Raw genomic sequence first — 21,740 nt, 5'->3', positions numbered from 1 at the left:
GCTGTGTGATAATGTATAGTGTTATACTAAACAATCTAATCATGCGATGTCCAAGTCGATCTATTTATTTAAAACGTAAAAGATTTTTAGTATTGATATGATAATAACTTACGTAATAACTTGAGACAGAAGGTCCCCTAGGTAGGGACTGAATAAATTAACCGACTTGGTATTGCATGGATTTCATACATTTTTACGGTATAAAAACTGAGTTGCGAGACTTGGTTTTTTTACAGGATGTTTTTGATGAGATATTTTAGACAGCAAGGACTAAATCATTTAGTTTAGTGCAAAATAAAATATCTGCGAAGCTTAGTTAGGAAAATATGAAGCTTTACTTTTTTATATTTTAAAATGTACCTACAGGCTTACCAAACCTTTGAATCGTCAGTGCTTTATACGGAAGTTTATTTGGGCTATACTAAACATCCAGTATCTTAATCTGACAGATCCGATGACATTTCAATGTAAAAAAAAGAAAAATAACCCACCACATGAGAAATCTGATTTCTATACCATGATAACTAGACACATGTCGGAAGCCTACACAAGCTTAATCTGATACGCTGGAGCTACTCCCGAAATCCCCTCTTCCCCTCCCCAACTACTATAAGAGCTCGTGGTAGGGCGGTGTCAAACCGAAAGCTATTCCAGACTCTAGATGGCCACACTATGGCCATGAATACTATTGATGACAACAGCTATATAATAGAATTATTAAAAATGCCCATAAAAAGGCATCCCTAAATTTATGACGCACTAAAAGCCTTTGTTAAAATAACAATCTTAGAATAATGATGTAATCAAATCATTCGGCCCAAAAAGATACAGTATAATATTATGCTCATATAAAATTTGCTCGTAACATGAAATAGTCAAATATTTTTTTCTATTTCCATGAACCCAAATCTTGTGATGTCTAGACGAAAGTATATTGGGGTAACTCAAAATAAATTATAAGATATGCTGAACAGCCTGTAATTTCTTTGAAATCGTACTTACAAAGTAAAAATATACGTTTTGTACATAGAAATAGGTACATAAGGAGCTGACAAAATTTCACTGCTTGCACAAGTATACAGTGTGTTATTTCTGTATGAAAGTTAATACATAATTACTATTTACTTCCATATTTTAAATATATTATCTAGTTTAATTTGTGATATTATATTAGTAAAACGAGCTACACACAGTTCTCAAACCAACTGAACTGGTCTCTTACAAAGTAAATATAGTTTAAACATTGATAAGAATACTAGATGTCCCGCGCGGCTTCGTCCGCGTAAATTAGGAATTTTACAGAAACCGTACATTTTCCCATAAAAAATAGCTTATATCGCTACTTCCTTCACTTGGTCTACTCTATATCTGTGCTTTATATTGCCATAAAAATTGCTCCAGTAGTTCGTAATTTCTAATATTTCCCCCGTTTTTCCCACATTTTCCTGCGTTTCTTCGGTCGTATTAGTCTTAGCATGATAATATATAGCCTATAGTCTTACACGATAAATGAGCTATCTAACACTGAAATAAGTTTTTAAATCGGACCTGTAGTTCCTGAGATTAACGCGTTCAAGCAAACATACTCTTCAAGTTTATATTATTAGATAGGTATAATTTTTTTTTTTATTATCGCTTCACAAACTTGAGTCTCGATCTAAAAGACTATGAAAAGTACCAATAACAGGGTCATGAGTCATAACCATGGGACGATGCATGGTATAATATGGTAGTGATGATGATGATGTTGATTAATGTAATTTGCACAGTAGCATAATATGCTTTCCGTTCTTAAAACAACGCTGAAACTCCCAAACTTGTATCTATAAAGAATCAGGAGTTCTCTCAGCACGTTCCGAACCACGGTATACCAGGTATACCTGGTATACCGTATATATAATATTTAGATCGAAACAATCGTTCGCATATTAGTGACCTATAATTATGATCGTATTACAATTATGATTACCTATTATCTAATACCCAATAGCTAACCTTACAAAATAGATGAGGGCTAGTGTAAATTCATACAACTTGCAGATATTATCTCGAGGGAGCAAAAACTCTATTACAATGGACAATCTGGACCCGACAGCTTTATTAAATAAATTGTTACTGAAGTTCCGGGTTTTACCCATGTGTATTCATTGTGACTGTTTCACATTATTTTCATGCAAAGAAATGAGTACAAGTATTACGTCATTTAACTTGGGTGATCGAAAGGAGGATTTGAGGACCAGGAACGCAACTTGAAACTTTTTGGAACGAAGTTCCTTATCGCGCGTTAGGCGTAAAGGAGGCTAGATAGAACGATATTTGACGTCAACACTTTCGCATTAGTACCTGCATGGTAGGGGCAGAGGGCGTTGTTAGTATTCGTGTACGTCAACTAAATGGCTTTTTTTGAGAATAAACAGCGACGCGTTATTAGTATTCCTGGGCGTCAATAGATGGCGTTTTTAACCCCCGACAAAAAAGAGGGCTGTTATAAGTTTGACGTGTCTGTCTGTCGGTCTATCTGTCTGTCTGTCTGTCTGTCTGTCTGTCTGTCTGTCTGTCTGTCTGTCTGTCTGTCTGTCTGTGGCATCGTAGCATCCAAACGGGTGGACCGATTTTGAGCTAGTTTTTTTTGTTTGAAAGCTGACTTAATTGAGAGTGTTCTTAGCTATAGTTCATCATCATCAGCCTGCTCCGTGCTAAAAAATGGCGGTTCATCTGGTTCGTAAAGGGCCGATTAGCAACTTGCAGTCGTTTGGTGGGCTTTATTGCAATCTAGTACGTGACATTTATGAATATTTACACATTAATGGAAAGTTGACCTGGTGCTGCAGCATCACCAGGTAATCAATAGGATACCCAACTCCTCACCAACTGAGCCCAAACACGAAACCAGCAAATGGTTTCGTGTTTGGGCTCATTTTAATTGCGACCACTAGTAAGACGTAGATAACCAATAAAGTTTTTCATGCTGCTGCTGCAGCATCACCTGGATTCTATAGGAGCCAGCTCCATATGAACCCAAAGTGGAGGTTTCATGTTTGGACTCATATTGACGGCCTCATCCAAAAGGACATTCCTAGATGGCATTCATTGAGATATAATAATGATCCTGTTGATAGGAAAACGTTCAAAATCTATCAATTAATAAATTTAAAAAAGTAATTAAAGAACGTTTTGTGCCAAAGCCTACTATACGGTCAACGATTTCCTAAACGATAGCACATCTTGGGAGTAGGATGGCTGCTTGCAAGGCTGCTTCTACATTTATTATGTGTGACTTACAATTGTGTATTCATATTGTATAGATTAAGTTATTTACATTGTAAATTTTATTTTTTTAAAAGACAAATTTTCCACTTTTTTACTAAAAAGTGGCCCCGTGCGAGTTTCTTACGCCGGTTCTTTTCGCCGGGTTAGTTCCTGAACCGGTGGTAGGCAACATATAGTTCAACGTTCTGAAAATATTTGATTCAAATTTATTCAGAAATAAAACAATTTTTATTTTATTTTATTTCATAGCACTGTTGGCGGTCCCCGACACACCGTGACAACAATTATTATGGACTAAAATATCACTTTACACTTAGGAATTATTTAAACTTAAAGTCAGTAAAATATATTATTTCATTACTTTTTAAAGTTGTTTGGCGGGGGTTTTTTTAAATTTCTTAATTTATTTTAATAATTTTTTTGAGTAAGTATATAATATGTACTTATACACTATACAGGTTTCTTGAACATAAGAAATAACTTCGTTCCATTCGGGTGTCCCTTGACATCTCTCAAGTTTTTATTTAATGTATAACTTTTTCGCCCATACATAACAAATCCTTCTGGTGTTGGGAGTGTCCACGCAGCAGCTATTGCTTACCATAGTTGATCTCTCTTCTCGTATCCAGGTTCATTACATACAAAAAATTACTGTATTTTAAACTTAACCGTATGGATTATTTATTATCTGATCCATCTAAAGGTACACCCAAACCCAGTGGCGGCCTTACCCATTGCGAGGCCCCGGGCGGAAGGTCTTTGCGAGGCTCTTTATATTCCAAAAACACAACTTGCAAGCCCCTGCAAGCGCGAGGCTCCGGGCGATTGACCTGTTCGCCTATACCATACCATACCATAGGGCCACCACTGCCCAAACCCCGTACAAAATTAATGAGACGGGGGTGTAAAATCATCTAACTTGCAGATGTCTCTGGTGTCGGAGAACTCCATCACAATAGACAACTTGGACCCGACGGCGTCCGGCCTCTACTGGTGTGAGGTGTCCCTGGAGACGCCCATCTTCACAGCCGCATCGCCGCCGCACCAGCTCACTGTTGTGTGTAAGTGTTAATTTTAACCGACTTAAAAAAAGGGTTTCTTAATTGTACGCTGTTAAGAGGATTCCACACCGCCGTTTTTCCATACAAACGTTGTCCCCTGTTTCCTCCCTGGATAATGCCGGTAGAGTTATAATTTTTTTCCTGAATATCTATGGCCACTATTAGCATGTCCCTATGTTTTCTTTTTTTTTCATAATTTTATTGTTAAAAAAGATAAGAACGTCCAAAAACCCAAAAAATGGCAAGATTTTCCTCTGTGTTTAAACACCCATAAAATAAAACTGGCTAAAATATACAAAAAAAAAATAAAACATAGGAACACATCTCAAGCCTTGCTTAAATTCTTAATGAAAAAAGTACTAAAATCGGTTAAGTTTTGGAGAAGGAATCAGCGGACAACGAATCGAAGATTTTCTGTTCTTTTATTAGTACTTTTGTCGTGTTGTCTCTATCGCGCTCTGCGGTGGGAGACTTGAGATTGGTGAGACAGCAATACATTCTCAAATACCTATTTTCAATTTCTCTCGCCCCTGGTGTATCCTCTTAAGCATTTGTGTACTATCCCACAAAAAATTACGTTTTGAGTTATGAGTTCAGAAGTTATGTTCGGTTAGTATACAAATGATTAACAGCGACCAATTATTATTGTGGTATAATATATTAAATATGTTTTTTATTATTTTGTTTCTTCTGCTTGGGAGACTATGGTGAGAGCAGTGAGACGAATAGAACGGCAGGGTGATTATGTTGCGAAATCAATACATCAGGCGAAAAGTTTACAATGCCTTTTCTCAAACAGAAATGACGTCATTGCTGTAAGCCCAAATACATCACCTTGTCGAAACAGAGAGTTATTAGTTATTACGTATTTTGATAAATGACAAAAAATATACCATCGAATAAATTTATTCATAGGGAGTTGACGGACAGACCAATGTCAATTGGTTGGATTATGTTAATTTAATGAAAGCTGTCGGTTGGATTTGACACAGCGCGACCAATTTACATAGGTCCGCCATCTGCCTACGAATCAACTTGTCTGGTAGTACTCACTCATTACTTCTTGGTTTCTTTAATTTAAGGCCCAGTAGTCCCTAAAATAAGCAGGTCGATGTCTGTCAGTACGAATATCGACGTTAAGGACATTAAAATAACATTCATATCAGCACGCCTTGTACATGAGTGGCTGTTACGCGCTCGCCGCGTGCCTTGATAATAGAAAATAGGAGTAAAACCTTTTGTTTTTAGTATTACACAAATCAAATATATCAAATCGTTTACGTTAGGTTATATGTGATACTACATTTTTTGTTTTTTTTTTGTAGAAAGTGTGTAATTTAGCCATAAAATTATTTAATCATGAAAAACAGCGTTATAACCATAGACTTAATATATACTGTCGGTTATAACAGTCATCTTTGAGATTTTTTTCTATCAAGCAGAATTTTTCAAATTGTGTACTGATACCTTCGCGTATAGGAAATTTTCTCAATTTTAAAACGGTACTTATTTTATACTTAAATAATGACATTTCCTTTACTAAAAACGTGTTTTAAAAAACCCATTTTACGTAGTTGCAACAACCACAGCGCCTTAAACAATTTCAAACACCATTAGACAATCATAATAAACTCTTTTATACAAATGTTTTTCATCCTCATTAAATAACCCAGCTGGTAAATAATATGGCGGCAATAATATTTTATTCATGAAACAGGAATATTATGAATGCAATTATTGAATCTTGGCTTTTTTTAGTTCTCCGGTAGGTGAATAAATCAACTCGTCATTAAGCTTAAAGCGAACTGTTTTATTTACTGACTGCATTTTTCTCAGTATAAAAATTATGTAGGTGTGGATAAACAGTTACTGTCGTACTGAGAGTCATACATTAATTACTTAAATGTTACGAATAATAAAAACTAAGGAAAATTAGTTCTGTGTCAAAAAATTTGTTCCACGAGTCTACAAAATGAGACCCGAATTACATGCATATTTTATGCATGTATTCGAGACTCAATTTTGTGTATTATTACAGGTGACAATTATTGTCAACGGTTTTATTTCGTGAGTGAGTGTATCGTTACCATATTATACATTGTTACTATTGTCATATTGTAGTGTGCGAAAAGGAACCAAATTCAAAGCGGTTGAAGTATGGGAGTTACGTTTCCTTAGTTTTTATTATTCGTAGCTTGAATGTAATTAATACGTGGGAGAGCCATGCTTCAGCACGAATGGGCCGGCTCGACCGGAGAAATACCACGTTCTCACAGAAAACCGGCGTGAAACAGCGCTTGCGCTGTGTTTCGCCGAGTGAGTGAGTTTACCGGAGGCCCAATCCCTTACCCTATTCCCTTTCCTACCCTCCCCTATTCCCTTCCCTTCCCATCCCTACCCTCCCCTATTACCCTATTCCCTCTTAAAAGGCCGGCAACGCGCCTCTTAAAAGGCCGGCAACGCGCCGTCCATGGGCGACGGAAGTTGCTTTCCATCAGGTGACCCGTTTGCTCGTTTGCCTCCTTATTTCATAAAAAGAAAAAAAAAATTAGCATTTTGACATAAGTCTCATACAGTATCTGTCAAACTCTTCATTAAATTGAAGGTTATTCATAATTAAATGTCTCTGATTGCGGTACTAAGTGGGTCTTATGCAAACTTCCAGATGTCTAATCAAAAGTGTCGCCCACAGATAAGGGCCCTTAGGGCCTGTTTCACCACTTCCTGATAAAGTGCCGAACAGGCTATTTACAACTTTTTTGACAGATTCCCCATACTTGATCTGTCGAGTTAATTGGTGGATAGCCTATTCGTCACTTATCAGGAAGTGGTGAAACAAGCCCTAATACCTTGTAACGTAAAATATTTTTTTTTACAACTGACGTTCTTAAACTAATTAACCAACCCAATTTTATAATCAGTAGGACTAATTTTAGAAAACTTAAATACATAAAGATTATATTAAGAGAATTGGAAGTAAGTACACACAATTTTTAAATGCATGTAATATGATTGTTATAAGTATTGTAAAAATTAAGCTCTCTTATTAAACGTGGGAGAGCCATGCTTCAGCACGAATGGGCTGGCTCGACCGGAGTTTTTTATTTTATTTTATGAAATAAGGGGGCAAACGAGCAAACGGGTCACCTGATGGAAAGCAACTTCCGTCGCCCATCGACACTCGCAGCATCAGAAGAGCTGCATGTGCGTTGCCGGCCTTTTAAGAGGGAATAGGGTAATAGGGGAGGGAAGGGAAGGGAATAGGGGAGGGTAGGAAAGGGAATAGGGTAGGGGATTGGGCCTCCGGTAAACTCACTCACTCGGCGAAACACAGCGCAAGCGCTGTTTCACGTCGGTTTTCTGTGAGAACGTGGTATTTATCCGGTCGAGCCGGCCCATTCGTGCCGAAGCATGGCTCTCCCACGTATATAATAAACGGAAATACCACGTTCTCACAGAAAATCGGCGTGAAACAGCGCTTGCGCTGGATTTCGCCGAGTGAGTGAGTTTACCGGAGGCCCAAGCCCCTACCCTATTCCCTCCACTACCCTATTCCCTTCTCTTCCCTACCCTCTCCTATTACCCTATTCCCTCATAAAAGGCCGGCAACGCACTTGCAGCTCTTCTGATGTGTCCATGGGCGACGGAAGTTGCTTTCCATCAGGTGACCCGTTTGCTCGTTTGCCCCCTAATTTCATTAAAAAAAAAGTATTTATTTTATAACTAATGTGTTTATATGTTTATCGTAGATTCTCAAAAGCACCCGCCCATCATAACGTTCGGGAAACCAGACGTAGTGGTCGGTGGTTTGCTCCGAGCGAATTGCACTAGCGCACCAGCCGCGCCCGCGCCGAAACTGACTTGGTACATTGACAATGAAAAGGTTGGTATTAGGCTCAGCACAGACGACAGACTATCCGTGACGCACTTTTTAGTCCGTGGAAATAGAACCTATGTAATTAGGTATATGCAGTAACGCACACGACGCGCAGCGCAGACGTGTGCGTTACTGCATAAAATGTGCGTCACGGATAGTCTGTCGTCTGCGCTCCGCCTTACAATTAATACTAAAAACTTGTGGACAGTTACAAAATTATAAATTTAATCTATTTGGTTAGCAATTAAAATAATATAGTCATAGTTAAGCATATCATTATGAATAATGAAGCAGACATAATTTGTTACTGTAGATTTCAAAACATTGCAAAAGTAAGGACTTCAAAATTGTACTATCAGAGAAGTTGACTCAGAGGCAGATGGGGGACTTACTTGGTCGCCTTATATCAAACCCTGCTGACATAGTTTTCACAATTAACATTGAATTGACATGATCCGACCAAATACCGTGGGTCTGTCAACTGCCTATGAATCAATTTCCTCGGTAGTACAGAGTCGAAGGATTCATACATAGACAATTATATGTCACCAGCGAATCATTCATGTTCGAGCTCATGATAATTTTTCCTCACAGGTTCCCGACGAATCCATCAAATACTTCTCCTACCGAGTCTCCAGTTCCACGAGGATCAAGGGTGGCGGGGGATATCGTCACAGAAAATACCACCGATACATAGCACCGGAGTTTAACTACACCGCTAAATACTGGGCATTAGTCAGCGAGTCGACTACACCATCGACTACCAACTTGAGCAAGAACAACAAGTGCACACTGAAAGACGGACAGTCTGAAGAGATGGCTAAGGTCAGTAATAGATCCATACTATTATTATAAATGTGAAAGTGTGCCTGTCTGTCTGTGTATCTGTTACCTCTTCACGCCCAAACCGCTGAACCAATTTTGTTGGGTATGGAGATACTTTGAGTGCGGGGAAAGGACATAGGATACTTTCCGTCATGAAAGTTCCCACGCGATAAATGAATTTTGACGCAACGGAGTTGCAGGCGTCATCTTGTATTTTTTAAAGCGATAGCTCGATGTTGCCCGCAATTTTGTAGCGCTGAAATATGTTTATCATGCAGGAAAAAACATTTTTACAAGATACCTGGGTCATATTAAGTCCTTAGTGGCGCCAAAATCACCAGACCATCGGGGCTAAAATGGTCGCTTTGTAGAATCATAATATGAATCGTAATATGATTCATTTTCTTAAAATTGCAAAATGGTCACTCTGCTTGCAATTCATGTCTACAGATCGACAAGGCTTTAAATGAACGTGGCGAAAAAAGGAACTAACGCTGCCATCATATAAAAACGTCATTTTTGACAATTCTCCTTTACGTGCAGCGCCCGCGCTCACGTTCATAAAAAGCCTTGTCGACCTGCAGTTATTCGTACTAATTTGACTTATGTCAGTTTGACAGTTTTGACAATTCATTTGCTGAATTGATTGAGAGGAATTGCTAAATGCGACCATTTTAGCGCCACATATTGCATCAAAATTAAACGTCAACGCCAACGCCACAAAATGTATGGGATTTGACATAAGTATTCGCTAGCGAAGCGATGACTTATGTCAAATCGCATACATTTTGTTAGCGTTTACGATAATCGCTTGACACTAAATTGTCTACTAGGGCAGGGATGATATAGAAGGACAGATGATCAACTTTTTAAATGGATAGCAAAATTAATTGATAGTTTTAAGCACAAATACGATGTAACTTACAAAATTACCAACTTTACAACCGAGGACTTAAACCACATAGTAATGTCTTGATTATTTATTATTAGGCCTTTAAACCTTTTATCATAAAGGAATTACGCTATTTCTTGTATCAAATCGCCAGTTACAACGCCTCATTCATTAAGTTTTATTGTTTGCACGAACATTGTGGTGACGTTGTTAATTAATGAGTTGTACCATACAAAACAATTTAAAATTCAAACCAGTTTGAATATAACACTTTCAGCATTTGGTATGCATATCAGTAGCATATCCCTTGCAAAGTTGACCTGATTTGGAATTTGCCAGATCTCTGTTTGAGTTTACACAAAAACTAATTCAGACAACACACGTAGACAGCATTTCAATTATGCAGTCCCTTCCCGTAATGGCCTCTCTTAATTATTCCTAAGGGATAAAATTCCGTGCATAAAGGTGGTTTCGAGGTATTTTCTAACGTTCCGTTAAAATTTATATTTAAATAAAGCCAAGGGGATTTGCTTTTATTTCTTAGACATCGCGTAATAGCTTTGTAATAAATGAAATGTATATTTCATAATAAATCTGCAACGTGGGAGAGCCATGCTTTGGCACGAATGGGCCGGCTCGACCGGAGAAATACCACGTTCTCACAGAAAACCGGCGTGATACAGCGCTTGCGTTGTGTTTCGCCGAGTAAGTGAGTTTATCGGAGGCCCAATCCCCTACCCTATTCCCTTCCCTTCCCATCCCAACCCAACCCTCCCCTATTACCCTATTCCCTCTTAAAAGGCCGGCAACGCACCTGCAGCTCTTCTGATGCTGCGAGTGTCCATGGGCGACGGAAGTTGCTTTCCATCAGGTGACCCGTTTGCTCGTTTGCCCCCTTATTTCATAAAAATATATAATACTAATAATAATAGTATCAGAAAGGTTGATTCCTAGGTAGTTTGGTCGCGTTACGTCAAACCCAGCCGACATTGAATTGACAATATGATCCGACCAAATTACGTTGGTCTGTCAACTGCCTAGGAATCAACTTCTCTGATAGTACATACATCAAAATCATTCCTCAAACTGAGCCTTCGCTTGAAATTGAGTGGTTATAATCTACTAGACGTTTCTCGCATCATTAGTGTCGTAATCCCTTTATCTCGTAGTCATCGATTTTTTTTTAAACATAAACTGTCCTACGTCCTTTCTTAAGAGGCCGGGTGCCATCGAAATTCACACACATACGTAATACTTAAATCATTTTCTCATACGAAAATATTTAACATGTTTGAGTTATTTTTCAGCTTAAAATAGTAATTACCTAGGTTCCTGCACAAAAATTTACTGCAAAATATTTAAACACTAAAATATAGTAAAACACTAAAAATATATAAATAAATAGTAATTTTACTACAAAATATCTTTATACCAATTTCCTAAAATCGGTTTAATGATGTGTCATAATATGACAGACAGACACACTCAGCCTTCTATGATATTACTGTCCCGGCAAATCTTGTTTTGCCATATATGAAGTATTTCGCCCATATTATTTTATTGAAGTGACATGAAAGTGACTTATTAAGTACGGCAACACGTCCATCGCTTATATCCCATCGTACAAAGTTCGATACTAGAGATTTTTGAAGTTTGAAATAATCGTCCCGTGGAATCATTTCTGTAGCCTACATGGAAACGGAAACTACCGCACGCTACAAGCTGAAGTCCACGCGGACGGAGTCGCGGGCAACAGCTAGTAGATCTATATGGCCCTTTACAGCATATGATTTTAATAAATATATTTTCGAAGATATTACAAATTTAAAAATTGCAAGACTTAGCTTTTGCGGCGGTACCGACCAATGCGGGCCACCGGCCACGGGCAGATATAGATAGAGTATAAGTAAAGAATATAAATCAAAACTGCTGAATCGATTTTAATCATTTTTTCAGTGGCTATATATTTTACGAGCTTTTGCCCGCGGCTTCGCTCGCATTAAGAAGTATTATTATGTACAAACTTTCATCCCCTATTTGAACCCCTTGAGGTTGGAATTTATCGAAAAGAATTTGTCAAAAAATCTTAAAAAGTAGGTCACGTAGTATGGGTATGCTCCCTTATGGCAAAAACTTGTGTCATGGCAATCAGACAACGCCATAACACCAAGTTTTTACTTAGCATGGGATTAGACGTGATGTACGCTGCCTAGTTATACTATTGTATATTATTGTGTGCTTAATAAAGAATCGGAATGATGATGCTGATGATAACCCAATTCAACAGATACGCAACAGGCCGCGCGACCCTCCCCCTCCCATCTCCTTGTGGGTGTCCATCGCCGAGCTTCGCACCCCTGCTCACGGCCGCCTGCAACTAACCTGCACTGCCACCATACCCGATGAGGTCGGCCCGGGGGAGCGCTTCGCGGATGTCAAGAAGCAGACCGTTACAGGTGAGATATAATAGATACTTGGATAGTTAATACGGAGTGTAACAAAACTAAGTGATAATAAAACTTGAGAGGTGTTAAGGGACACCCGGATGGAATGAAGTCGCTTTCTATGCGAGAGATAAAGAGAGAGATAGACAGAGAAACACGCGCACGCCGCACGGCTTACAACTATAACAAAAGGTGTCGTTACAACTTTTGGTCTTAATTTTTTCCGTCTAGCTCTCTTTCTCAACGCGCGATAAGGAACTTCCTTCCAATACTTTAGGGTGTGTGTAAGTCCCCTATACAGAGTACGCTGTGAAAGTAGCAGCGCTTAAATAGTATTTTTTTCCTTTTGTATGGGAAAATATAAGATAGTGGGAAGATTATCTCTTTAACTTTCAACTCTATATTATATAAGAGACACCTGCACACCCTAAAGTATTACCACATTGCTTTGTTACACCCTGAAGATACCAGCAGCAAGTACGTCGTTATTAACCATGAATCAATTTATTTGATAACATCAATTTTATTCAAACTTCTTGTAAGTGTAAACTTTCCCCTTTTTGGAAGCTTAAAGGATACCAATAAATTTTCACGACTCAATCTCACATATAATAATCTAGAGTGGGGGCCTTTTCACCACTTCCTGGTAAGTGCTGGATACGCTATCCACCACTTAACTTGACAGATGAAGTATGGAGAATCTGTCAAAGAAGTTGTCCGGCACTTTATGAGGATGTGGTGATACCATAAAGTTAATATACCTATAACTATATAGCGGATATATAGCGGAATAGAGAAACAAAGGCCTTAGCAAGAGAGATGTCACTATCAGTAACACTGCGTGGTAAAAAGAGACGTGTTATACATGACAGCAGCACTCTTTTTTTGACGTCCAGTCGGCACGTGCCGCACGTTGACAATTTAATCTCATAGAAATCATGTTCAATCATGTCTGTGTAAGTAAGTATAATATGTGTACGGTACGTACACATATTTTTCACACAGATGAAAACCAATTTTGATTTCGTTTGACAGCTCAAGATTGTTGCTCTATTCTGCTAGGTATATTAACTTTATGAGTGATACATTTCTGTGGGTGATACAGACCTTGCGAAAAAATCTGAAAGCTGCATAAAATAAATTCACCACAAAAATCTTTATATAAAGTTTTTTTTTAAATCACGCCTTCTCTATTTACCATCCATAAATAGTAACGCCAGCAGCGTAGTACAAAGAGGAAGCAACTACTGAATAACTAATACTTTATTTCACAGTTGCCGTGAATGAGCTTAGTTTAAAAAGGCCACGTACGGAGACGAGTTACGCGAACGCGACCTCCACGACTCCACATCTGCACCCGTTTTTGTTTATTGGTTGCGGATTTCTTCTACACGAACTGAGAACACCATAAAGTGCTGTAAGATAAGTTGATTCCTAGGCAGATGGCGGACCTAAGTAATTTGGTCGCGTTAAGTTAAACCCATCATCACAGCTAACATTGAATTTGACGTAAGCCGACCAAATGACGTAGGTCCGTCAACTGCCTAGGATTTCATGGTAATGGTCAAAGAGGTCAGTGATCCCATTTGGTTGTGTGTTGGATGGATGAACAAAATATTATGTATATATATTTTATATCTGTGACCTTGGTAAATACAGATTGAATCTGATTCTGGCATTGATAGTTTGAAACTCTTCTTTTCTTCCTTATAGATCATGTATTTTCTTCAATGTATTTTGTCTGGCTTAAACTTTCTTATTAAAGATTCACTCGTCTATTTTTACGATAATAAACTACAAAATACTATTATGTCCATTAATATTTTACGACATATTTAATAGGCAATCGACCTGTTTCTATTATTAAAACCTTAAATTGTTTTAACAGCAGGATGTATTATTATTGTAAAAAGTTTAGTTATAAAATTATTTTCATAACGAGCTAAAATTGTAACCTTACCGAATATTTTCTAATATTTTAACAACTTTGAGATTATATCAACGTTGATATTATTACAGAGTTTATTGTTGTTTTACAATAATGTTTATTGACCTTAAACTGAGCTTAATTGAACCTCATTCTATTTTAATACAAAAACGTTTGTAACTTCCTTAATATCTAAGTCTAATTTACAATCTAGTATACTGAAAATAGATCGAACGATACAAAGTTTTCTAATTTCAATTCCAAAGTTTCTGCAATTATACTCGACCTACATTTGGTTATGTTCCAATAATACCATATAAAGCTACATTTTTGTTACACATTAATGTCGAACCCAAAGGAAGTTTGTTTGGCATGGGATCTGACACATGGTACAAGTATATTCCCTGATATTTCATCCTTTATCGGATTGGGTCAGGTTATGTACAGTCGACCTGACTTCGTATTTCATACCCTATGGCACACAAGCTAACCAATATTATGATCTACTAAGATATTATACTTTACTGTAAAAAAAAAAAATCATTAAAAATTAAAATTTACTTACTTACCTAAAATTTTCGATGTTTATATAATCAGATTTTTTTGTAAAAGCAATTACTTAATATGATGTAGTAGGCAATTTAAATAAGGAAAATACAATTCCTTCAAATCAGTTTTTAGATCTGGGGGCATGGCAGTGCCTCAGCCAAGCTTTTTATAGCTACAATTATTCAGAAGAAAATAAGGAAAAACAGCTCCATTATAATTTAGTGTACAAAATTATTACACCCAATCTAATAATTGCCACTTTGTAATATGATGCTCCGAAATCAGTTTTTAGGTCACTGATTTTAACCAAATATTTCATTGTATCATATTAGACACCGTATTTTGCGGATATAATTTTGGTTCACCGAACGTTGAATATTGTAATTAAACTTTGATAGATTTATTACGGTATCCATTGCTAAATACGTTAAGGTTTTAAATACAAAAATATTAAATTATTATGTTATTATGAAGAATATTATATATTTAGTATTTCCAACACTAAAATAAAATGAAGGCCACGTTTTGTTGTGATACAGAAATTCGAATGAAAAAAAACGTTATCCTCAAAAGATATTATAGTTATATTGATGATAATATTATTAAGTACGTAAAATTTTAGTTAGTTTTCAGATCCTATTTTGAATTGTGATTGTGACATAAAATGTATTTATGCGAAATGTTTGCATCCCAAAAAAGTTTCAGTACGTCTACATTCCAGAGATTTGTTTAATACAGACCAAAATTTATTTTTAGATATAAATATCTCTTATAAATCTTATTTACTAGCCAAATTGAAAAGAAAATTATTATTTACACTGATAGTAAAATATACGATTACTACATGAAATATTGTTCTTTACCACGCTTTAAATGTTGTCCTACTAGAAGTAAATTCATAAACTCTTACTAATAAGGATAGTACAAGCAACATCTACCATAATGGATATCTTGATCTGGTGCCTTACTCCCGAAACTGATATCGATTTCCATTTTCGATTTCAACGGTTTTTGACACTTTAGACATGCTTTAGATATCTAAAATAGCGCTATTTTAGATGTCTACAGTGTCAAAAACCGTTGAAATCGAAATCGATATCAGTTTCGGGAGTAAGGCCCCTGATTGGAGTTTCATGACGGACAGAGACAATAGATTTCAATTGGTTATCCGCTTGGCTACGAATAATAAATACTAAGAAAACCTTACTATTTACATATTCAGTTATGGTTTCTTATACGCACACAAAATATGCAATGAAAACGGAATTTACAGTCCCTCAGTGATTGCCATTGGTATCACCAAGGTTTCCTTGAATTCTTAACAACATACACGCCGAAAAACGGGCTATACAACTAGAGCACTTAAAATTCATAAAAAAAAACAAAGCTGATGCCATCAGTTTTTACACATGGAGTATAATGTTATAAATAATGTTATAATGCACGCCACAGCCTCTTCTCGGAAACATTTTTTGACACACTTCTTTAGCATTTATTAGTCGTAGACGCTCTGCAAATGTTTTTTATTAGTAAGAGCGAAAATTTGTAAAGGTTTATCTAGTAATAAATAGCTGGAATACAAGACACAATGGGCTGCGAACAATATCGGCTAAGGTCATAACAAATTGCCAGCATTGTAAAGGTTACCGTCAAAACCGGACAATAAGGCTGGCCGCTCACACGTTTTCCGTTTTCGATTTTTGAGTTCGTTTTCCGTATTCCCAAATACGAATGCATAGAATCACTAGAATTTACAATTAACTGACGCACACGTTAGTGTCTAAATACACTATGCCGAATTTCCGCGGCGGGAGTTCGGTTTGATTCCACCGGGAATGTATTTTAAATTACCGATGACACACCATGCCGAAATTCCGTCTGACGTAATCGTGCGGAATTGCCTAAAAATTCCGCATAGTGTGTTTAGACACTTAGCTTTTTTCCGAACGGACCACATTCCGCACGTACGTTTCAAGTGCAAGCCGGCGCGCTCACGGAATTCCAAATCTTAATTCCACATTAGGAAATCGAATACGGAAACGCGTGTATGCGGCCAGCCTAAAAGGACCGAAAAGTCGTGATAGAGTGAGACAGCTATTGTAGTGAATGATACGTCTGTTTCATGTTCGAAAACTTTTTAAAATCATTCATTACCCTTGAGCTTACGAGTGCCAGACTATCTTTCTCATCTTTTGTAGTTACATTTCTAAGTGTGATAGTTATAATGATTAATCATTGTTGTATTTAAGCGAAAATATTTTGGATATTATTAGTGTTACGCTGTAAAATCAAATATATACTAATGTAATAAATTGCCAACACACTATTGATTTTTACGTTACCTCCCGAGCTTCGATAAAGACGCAGCGCAGTGAATTTCACAAAACTTAAACCTGACAAGTGACAGTACTCTTACTAGACAGTATATATACGTCATTATTGCATGTAATATTATGATATATCTATAATATAAAAATGACTCGCTGAATGTGTTGCTAAGTGCAAAACTCGAGAACGGCTGAACGGATTGGGCTAATTTTAATTTTAAAATATTCGTAGAAGTCCAGGGAAGGTTTTTAAGTGACAATAAGTTCACCGGGACAGCTAGTTTTATATATAAATACTAAGAGTTGATTCACACCGAAAAGATACACAAGATGCATAATAATACCAAATTAAAAAGTCGTACTGGAGTATCGTTTTGGTATGAACTGATCCTTAGATTTGACTTCGAAGCGTTCGAAATGCATCGGACGACTAAGTACGTTGGCTCCGACACTAAGAACAAAAGTAGCTGAATTGAGTGAATTCAAATTTAGAACTTTATTGAAGTTCGCGCGTAAGATCAATAGTAGTTGGTGTTGAATGTCTTCCTGCAGCTCTTTACACTGACTTGTAGAAAGTTTAATTTAGGGTTAACGATGTGATGGGTAAAATGTATATTAAAGCGAAGAGTATATTTTAATGTATAGATGTATAATATATTGCATAGTATTTACTAGGATAATTATTAATGTAGATTCAAATTATGCTTCGATGTTAAGTTAGCGGGAGGCCGATCTAGGAAATTGGAAATTTGTCGTGTAACGATGCTGGTTATAATTATACTGTGTATTCTATAATATTAAATCTTATCGTGTCAATTTTATAATTTGTCAATTTTCACAAAGTCCATCAATTTAATTATACTTTTATACGAGCCTATAAATAAAGCATTTATTGTGAAATCCTTCAACTGAATATATCACAATCTAAATACGGCTGAAAAACAATCTATCACTGTTGAATTCAAAAATCCGCCAGCAAAATTGAGCAGCAAAATATTGAAAGCCGAGATTAAATGTCCTTACAAATCCGGAACATTCAGTACCTACGTTTCAATATCGGTTTGCTTTATGAAATGTCGACTCTAGCGCTGATCGATTTGGGTAACACTCTAAACCCTAAAGTCATCGTTCAACTGTTAACTTTTTAAATTTGTATTCCGTTTTTGAAATTTTGTTAACTGCTCTCTTTTTCTATTATTCTTGTTTATACTTTTTGATTAGATAAATTCATTTTTGCTACTCGGCCTGTTTCACTACTTTCTGATAAACTGCCAAATACATTTCACAGCTTTTTTGACAGATTCTCCATACTTCATCTGACACGTTAAGTGGGGATAGCCTATTAGGCACTTATCAGGAAGTGGTGAAACAGGCCCCTAAGTTATTGAAAGCAATATTTAATTTTTGGATAGTTAAAAGTAAACAATTTTTTAGAGTTTACCGTTTATTCGCATCTATCATGCTCTCTCCATATTTCTATCAGCTTTTCCATATTTTCATTAAAAATATTCAATTTCTTGGATAATATCTATGTTCTCTACAATATTTGTCTAAGACGTTCGTTGAACTTTCCCTTGATTCAAGAAGGTACCGGTTCCAATTAAATGGAACAATTGTGAACATGTTCATTACCCTGGCGTGCGTCAAATGCATTGTCTACTCTCTAAAGAGATGTGGCTCTTTGTTTGTCTAATAGTTCTGCTTTACCTATTAGCCCTCTACCTAACTAACCGCATATTTGTAGACATAATAAATTGCCTTTACTTCGCTGACTTTTAAATCGATTTTAAGTTTTAAGCCTTCTGCAGCTGTCTTGGAGTGGGTTAAATAAATGTTAGTTCTTCACTTCATTTTGCTTGTAATTAACATTACTTGCTATTGATGCACCATTAAAGAAAAAGGCAGAGCGCGGACGTAATTTGGCCTTGTTATATACATAAGTCATAACCAACGTACTAATTTAACATTAACATTTTTAATCCGACCAAATTATGTAGATAAGTCCGCGATAACTCTGCTAAGAATCGATTTCTTTGGTGCATTCATATTCAAAAATATTGCTATGTATAATAAGTATGCATCTGTAAACTTAATACTTAAAGTTGATCTCATATCATAATAATTAACAATAAGTATATAATAATATTATTTAAGTTGCTTATTCCACAGATAGATGTATTTTCATATTTTATCTAAGTTCATAGCATTCAATTTATGTTAACTTTTAATGCAATATATTTGAAATGTTTAATTAATTATAATCAGAGCAAATAAAACATAAATTATTTAGGATGACTGTTAGATCGGCCGATATTGTTTTGTGAATTCAATTTGTTTCTAGTCCGTATCAAAATGGTTTGTGTTCAAAATGTGGTAAAATAAAAGCTTTTGAAGCATTTGGTTGTTTCATTTCATTAAATAATTAGTGGGCATATTATTACTGCAATGTTTTTACGCTTGAGACAGCACCTGCATAGCTAGCACAAGCACGTAGACAAACGAAAGAAACTAAATTTTGACAGTTTTACCGGAAAACATTGGAGTAAAAGTTTCTTTCCTATCTCGATATCTTTCGCTTTTGAAAATCTATAAGTCAAGCATGACGATCCGCTTTTGACATTTAGTTTCTTGATTCTGTTTTTATTTTTATTATGGCACTTGGCTATAAAACCATGGCCAGTGTCGAGTAAATGGTGGCAAATTCAAAAAATCGATGTCGATGACGATGACACTGGCCATGGTTTTATAGCCGAGGTGCCATAATTAAAAAAAAAGAACCAAGAAACTAAATGTCAAAAAAAAATTAATGCCGTTGCTTTAATGGTTGCTATGGAAAGAGTTTCTTGTCTTCGTCCAATGAAACTCAAGTCGATGGGTGGTGCCATGCTCGGGAATAAGATATGTAGACATGGGAAAGAAACTGCCATTACTTTCTTCCGAAGAATCGACTGGGAAACCCCGTGCTAGCTACGCTGCAGCACCCGTAGCATGGCTACGGTAGAGATGCGAAAGTATAAACAAACAGTGGAGATAAACTGAAGGTGCCGTTCCGATCTTTACCTTGGATTAAAAATTCAATTAAAATGTCGGACCCATGATCCCGCCGCAGATCCTCCGGTGGAGACACCGCAGGTTAAGCGGCGCCGTGTGTAAACACGCTAAGCACTTAAATCCGCGCGCAGGCGATGACACGCATTACATGAAAACATGAAACAATTCGAGGTTTATAGTCAAGTATGAAAATGAATATATTATGAATATGAAATCGTTAATTTTGCTTTGTAAGGGCCTGCTTCACCACTTTCTGATAAAGTGCCTAATATAGGCTATTCACAACTTTTTTGACAGATTCTCCATACTTGATCTGTGAAGTTAATTGGTGGATAGCCTTATCAGGAAGTGGTGAAACAGGCCCTAAGCTTCTTAAACGCAACGGGGTGTAGTTCACGATGCAGTATAAACTGAACTTAGCGTTGGGGGAATGCGTTTACGCATCCCAGGGGCCTGGGGAGGACCACCGAGGTATGTTGGAGGCGGACGGAAGACGGATTTTTATTTCACCAAATCATCTGATAACAATATTAGTCTTGGCGACGTTGTGCGTGCGTATTGATCGAGACATGAATTATTCATTCGCGTTTCACCGACTCCTTATTGCTCATAATTTTCTGTGATATCTTCCATAATATGGGTTCTTTATACTTTATTTCGATACGTATCATATTTTTAAATTAAAATATCTTTGATGTTGGCGGAAACGAATAAATCCGTAGCCGAGCTAAAGGACCTTTAAATAAAATTGGAAAAGTCTTAAAGAAACAATCGTCTTAAGTAATTTGAATAAGAGCCAAAATATAATTTCTTTGAGCTTTTTAAATTAATTTGAAGGATTAACAACACTAACAAAGCTTTCAGACAACAGCTGGAGGGTAGAAACCGTAAGTTTATCGACTTCAAAGTAACCCTTTCATAATTACAAAGCACCCAGAGCGGAAATTTCGTGAAAATTGGACTGAGTTGGAAAATTCTACAGTCAGATTTAAGATATTCTAGAACTGAAACCTTAGATATTATAAATATCACAGTTTACGTTTACGTGGTAGAGACATCCTTCGGCACGAATGGGCGGGCTTGACCGAAGAAATACCACGGGCTCACAGAAAACCGGCTTTCCTTCCCTACCCTTCCCTATTCCCTTTCTTACCTCCCCTACCCTGTAATCCTATTCCCTCTTAAAAGGCCGGCAACGCACCTGCAGCTCTTCTGATGTTGCGTGTATCCATAGGCGACGGAAGTAGCTTTCCATCAGGTGACCCGTTTGCTCGTTTGCCCCATTTCATAAAGAAAAAGTTTGTCTGTCTGTCTGTCTGTCTGTCTGTTAATTCTTCAGTGTGAAGAGGTAACACCTCTAATCTTCACACTCAAACTTGATAAAATTTGTTTACCTTATGTCCCGAAAAGGACATAATATATTGCCGCGCTCAGAGATATCTAATTATGATTAAAATTAATGAAGAGTTTGGCAGATAATATAATATGAGGCTTATAAACAAATTAATTACATTTAA

General features: G+C 36.7%; 1 protein-coding gene across 2 annotated transcripts in view; it reads left to right on the top strand.

The window, feature by feature from the left end:
- Positions 1 to 13,824, top strand: part of LOC121739332 — a 50,649-nt gene extending 36,825 nt beyond the window's left edge. For both annotated transcript variants that reach the window (XM_042131736.1, XM_042131727.1), the window contains 5 exons: positions 4,196 to 4,331; positions 8,081 to 8,214; positions 8,803 to 9,033; positions 12,213 to 12,381; positions 13,644 to 13,824. In XM_042131736.1, coding sequence (XP_041987670.1) covers positions 4,196 to 4,331; positions 8,081 to 8,214; positions 8,803 to 9,033; positions 12,213 to 12,381; positions 13,644 to 13,780 — 807 coding nt within the window. In that variant the 3' untranslated portion in view covers positions 13,781 to 13,824. The remainder of the gene's footprint in view (positions 1 to 4,195; positions 4,332 to 8,080; positions 8,215 to 8,802; positions 9,034 to 12,212; positions 12,382 to 13,643) is intronic.
- Positions 13,825 to 21,740: the final 7,916 nt, after the last annotated feature.

This window comes from Aricia agestis, chromosome 2 (assembly GCF_905147365.1).
Source record: "Aricia agestis chromosome 2, ilAriAges1.1, whole genome shotgun sequence".
NCBI classification, from domain to species: Eukaryota; Metazoa; Arthropoda; class Insecta; order Lepidoptera; family Lycaenidae; genus Aricia; species Aricia agestis.
This window is presented reverse-complemented; position numbering and strand designations above follow the sequence as displayed.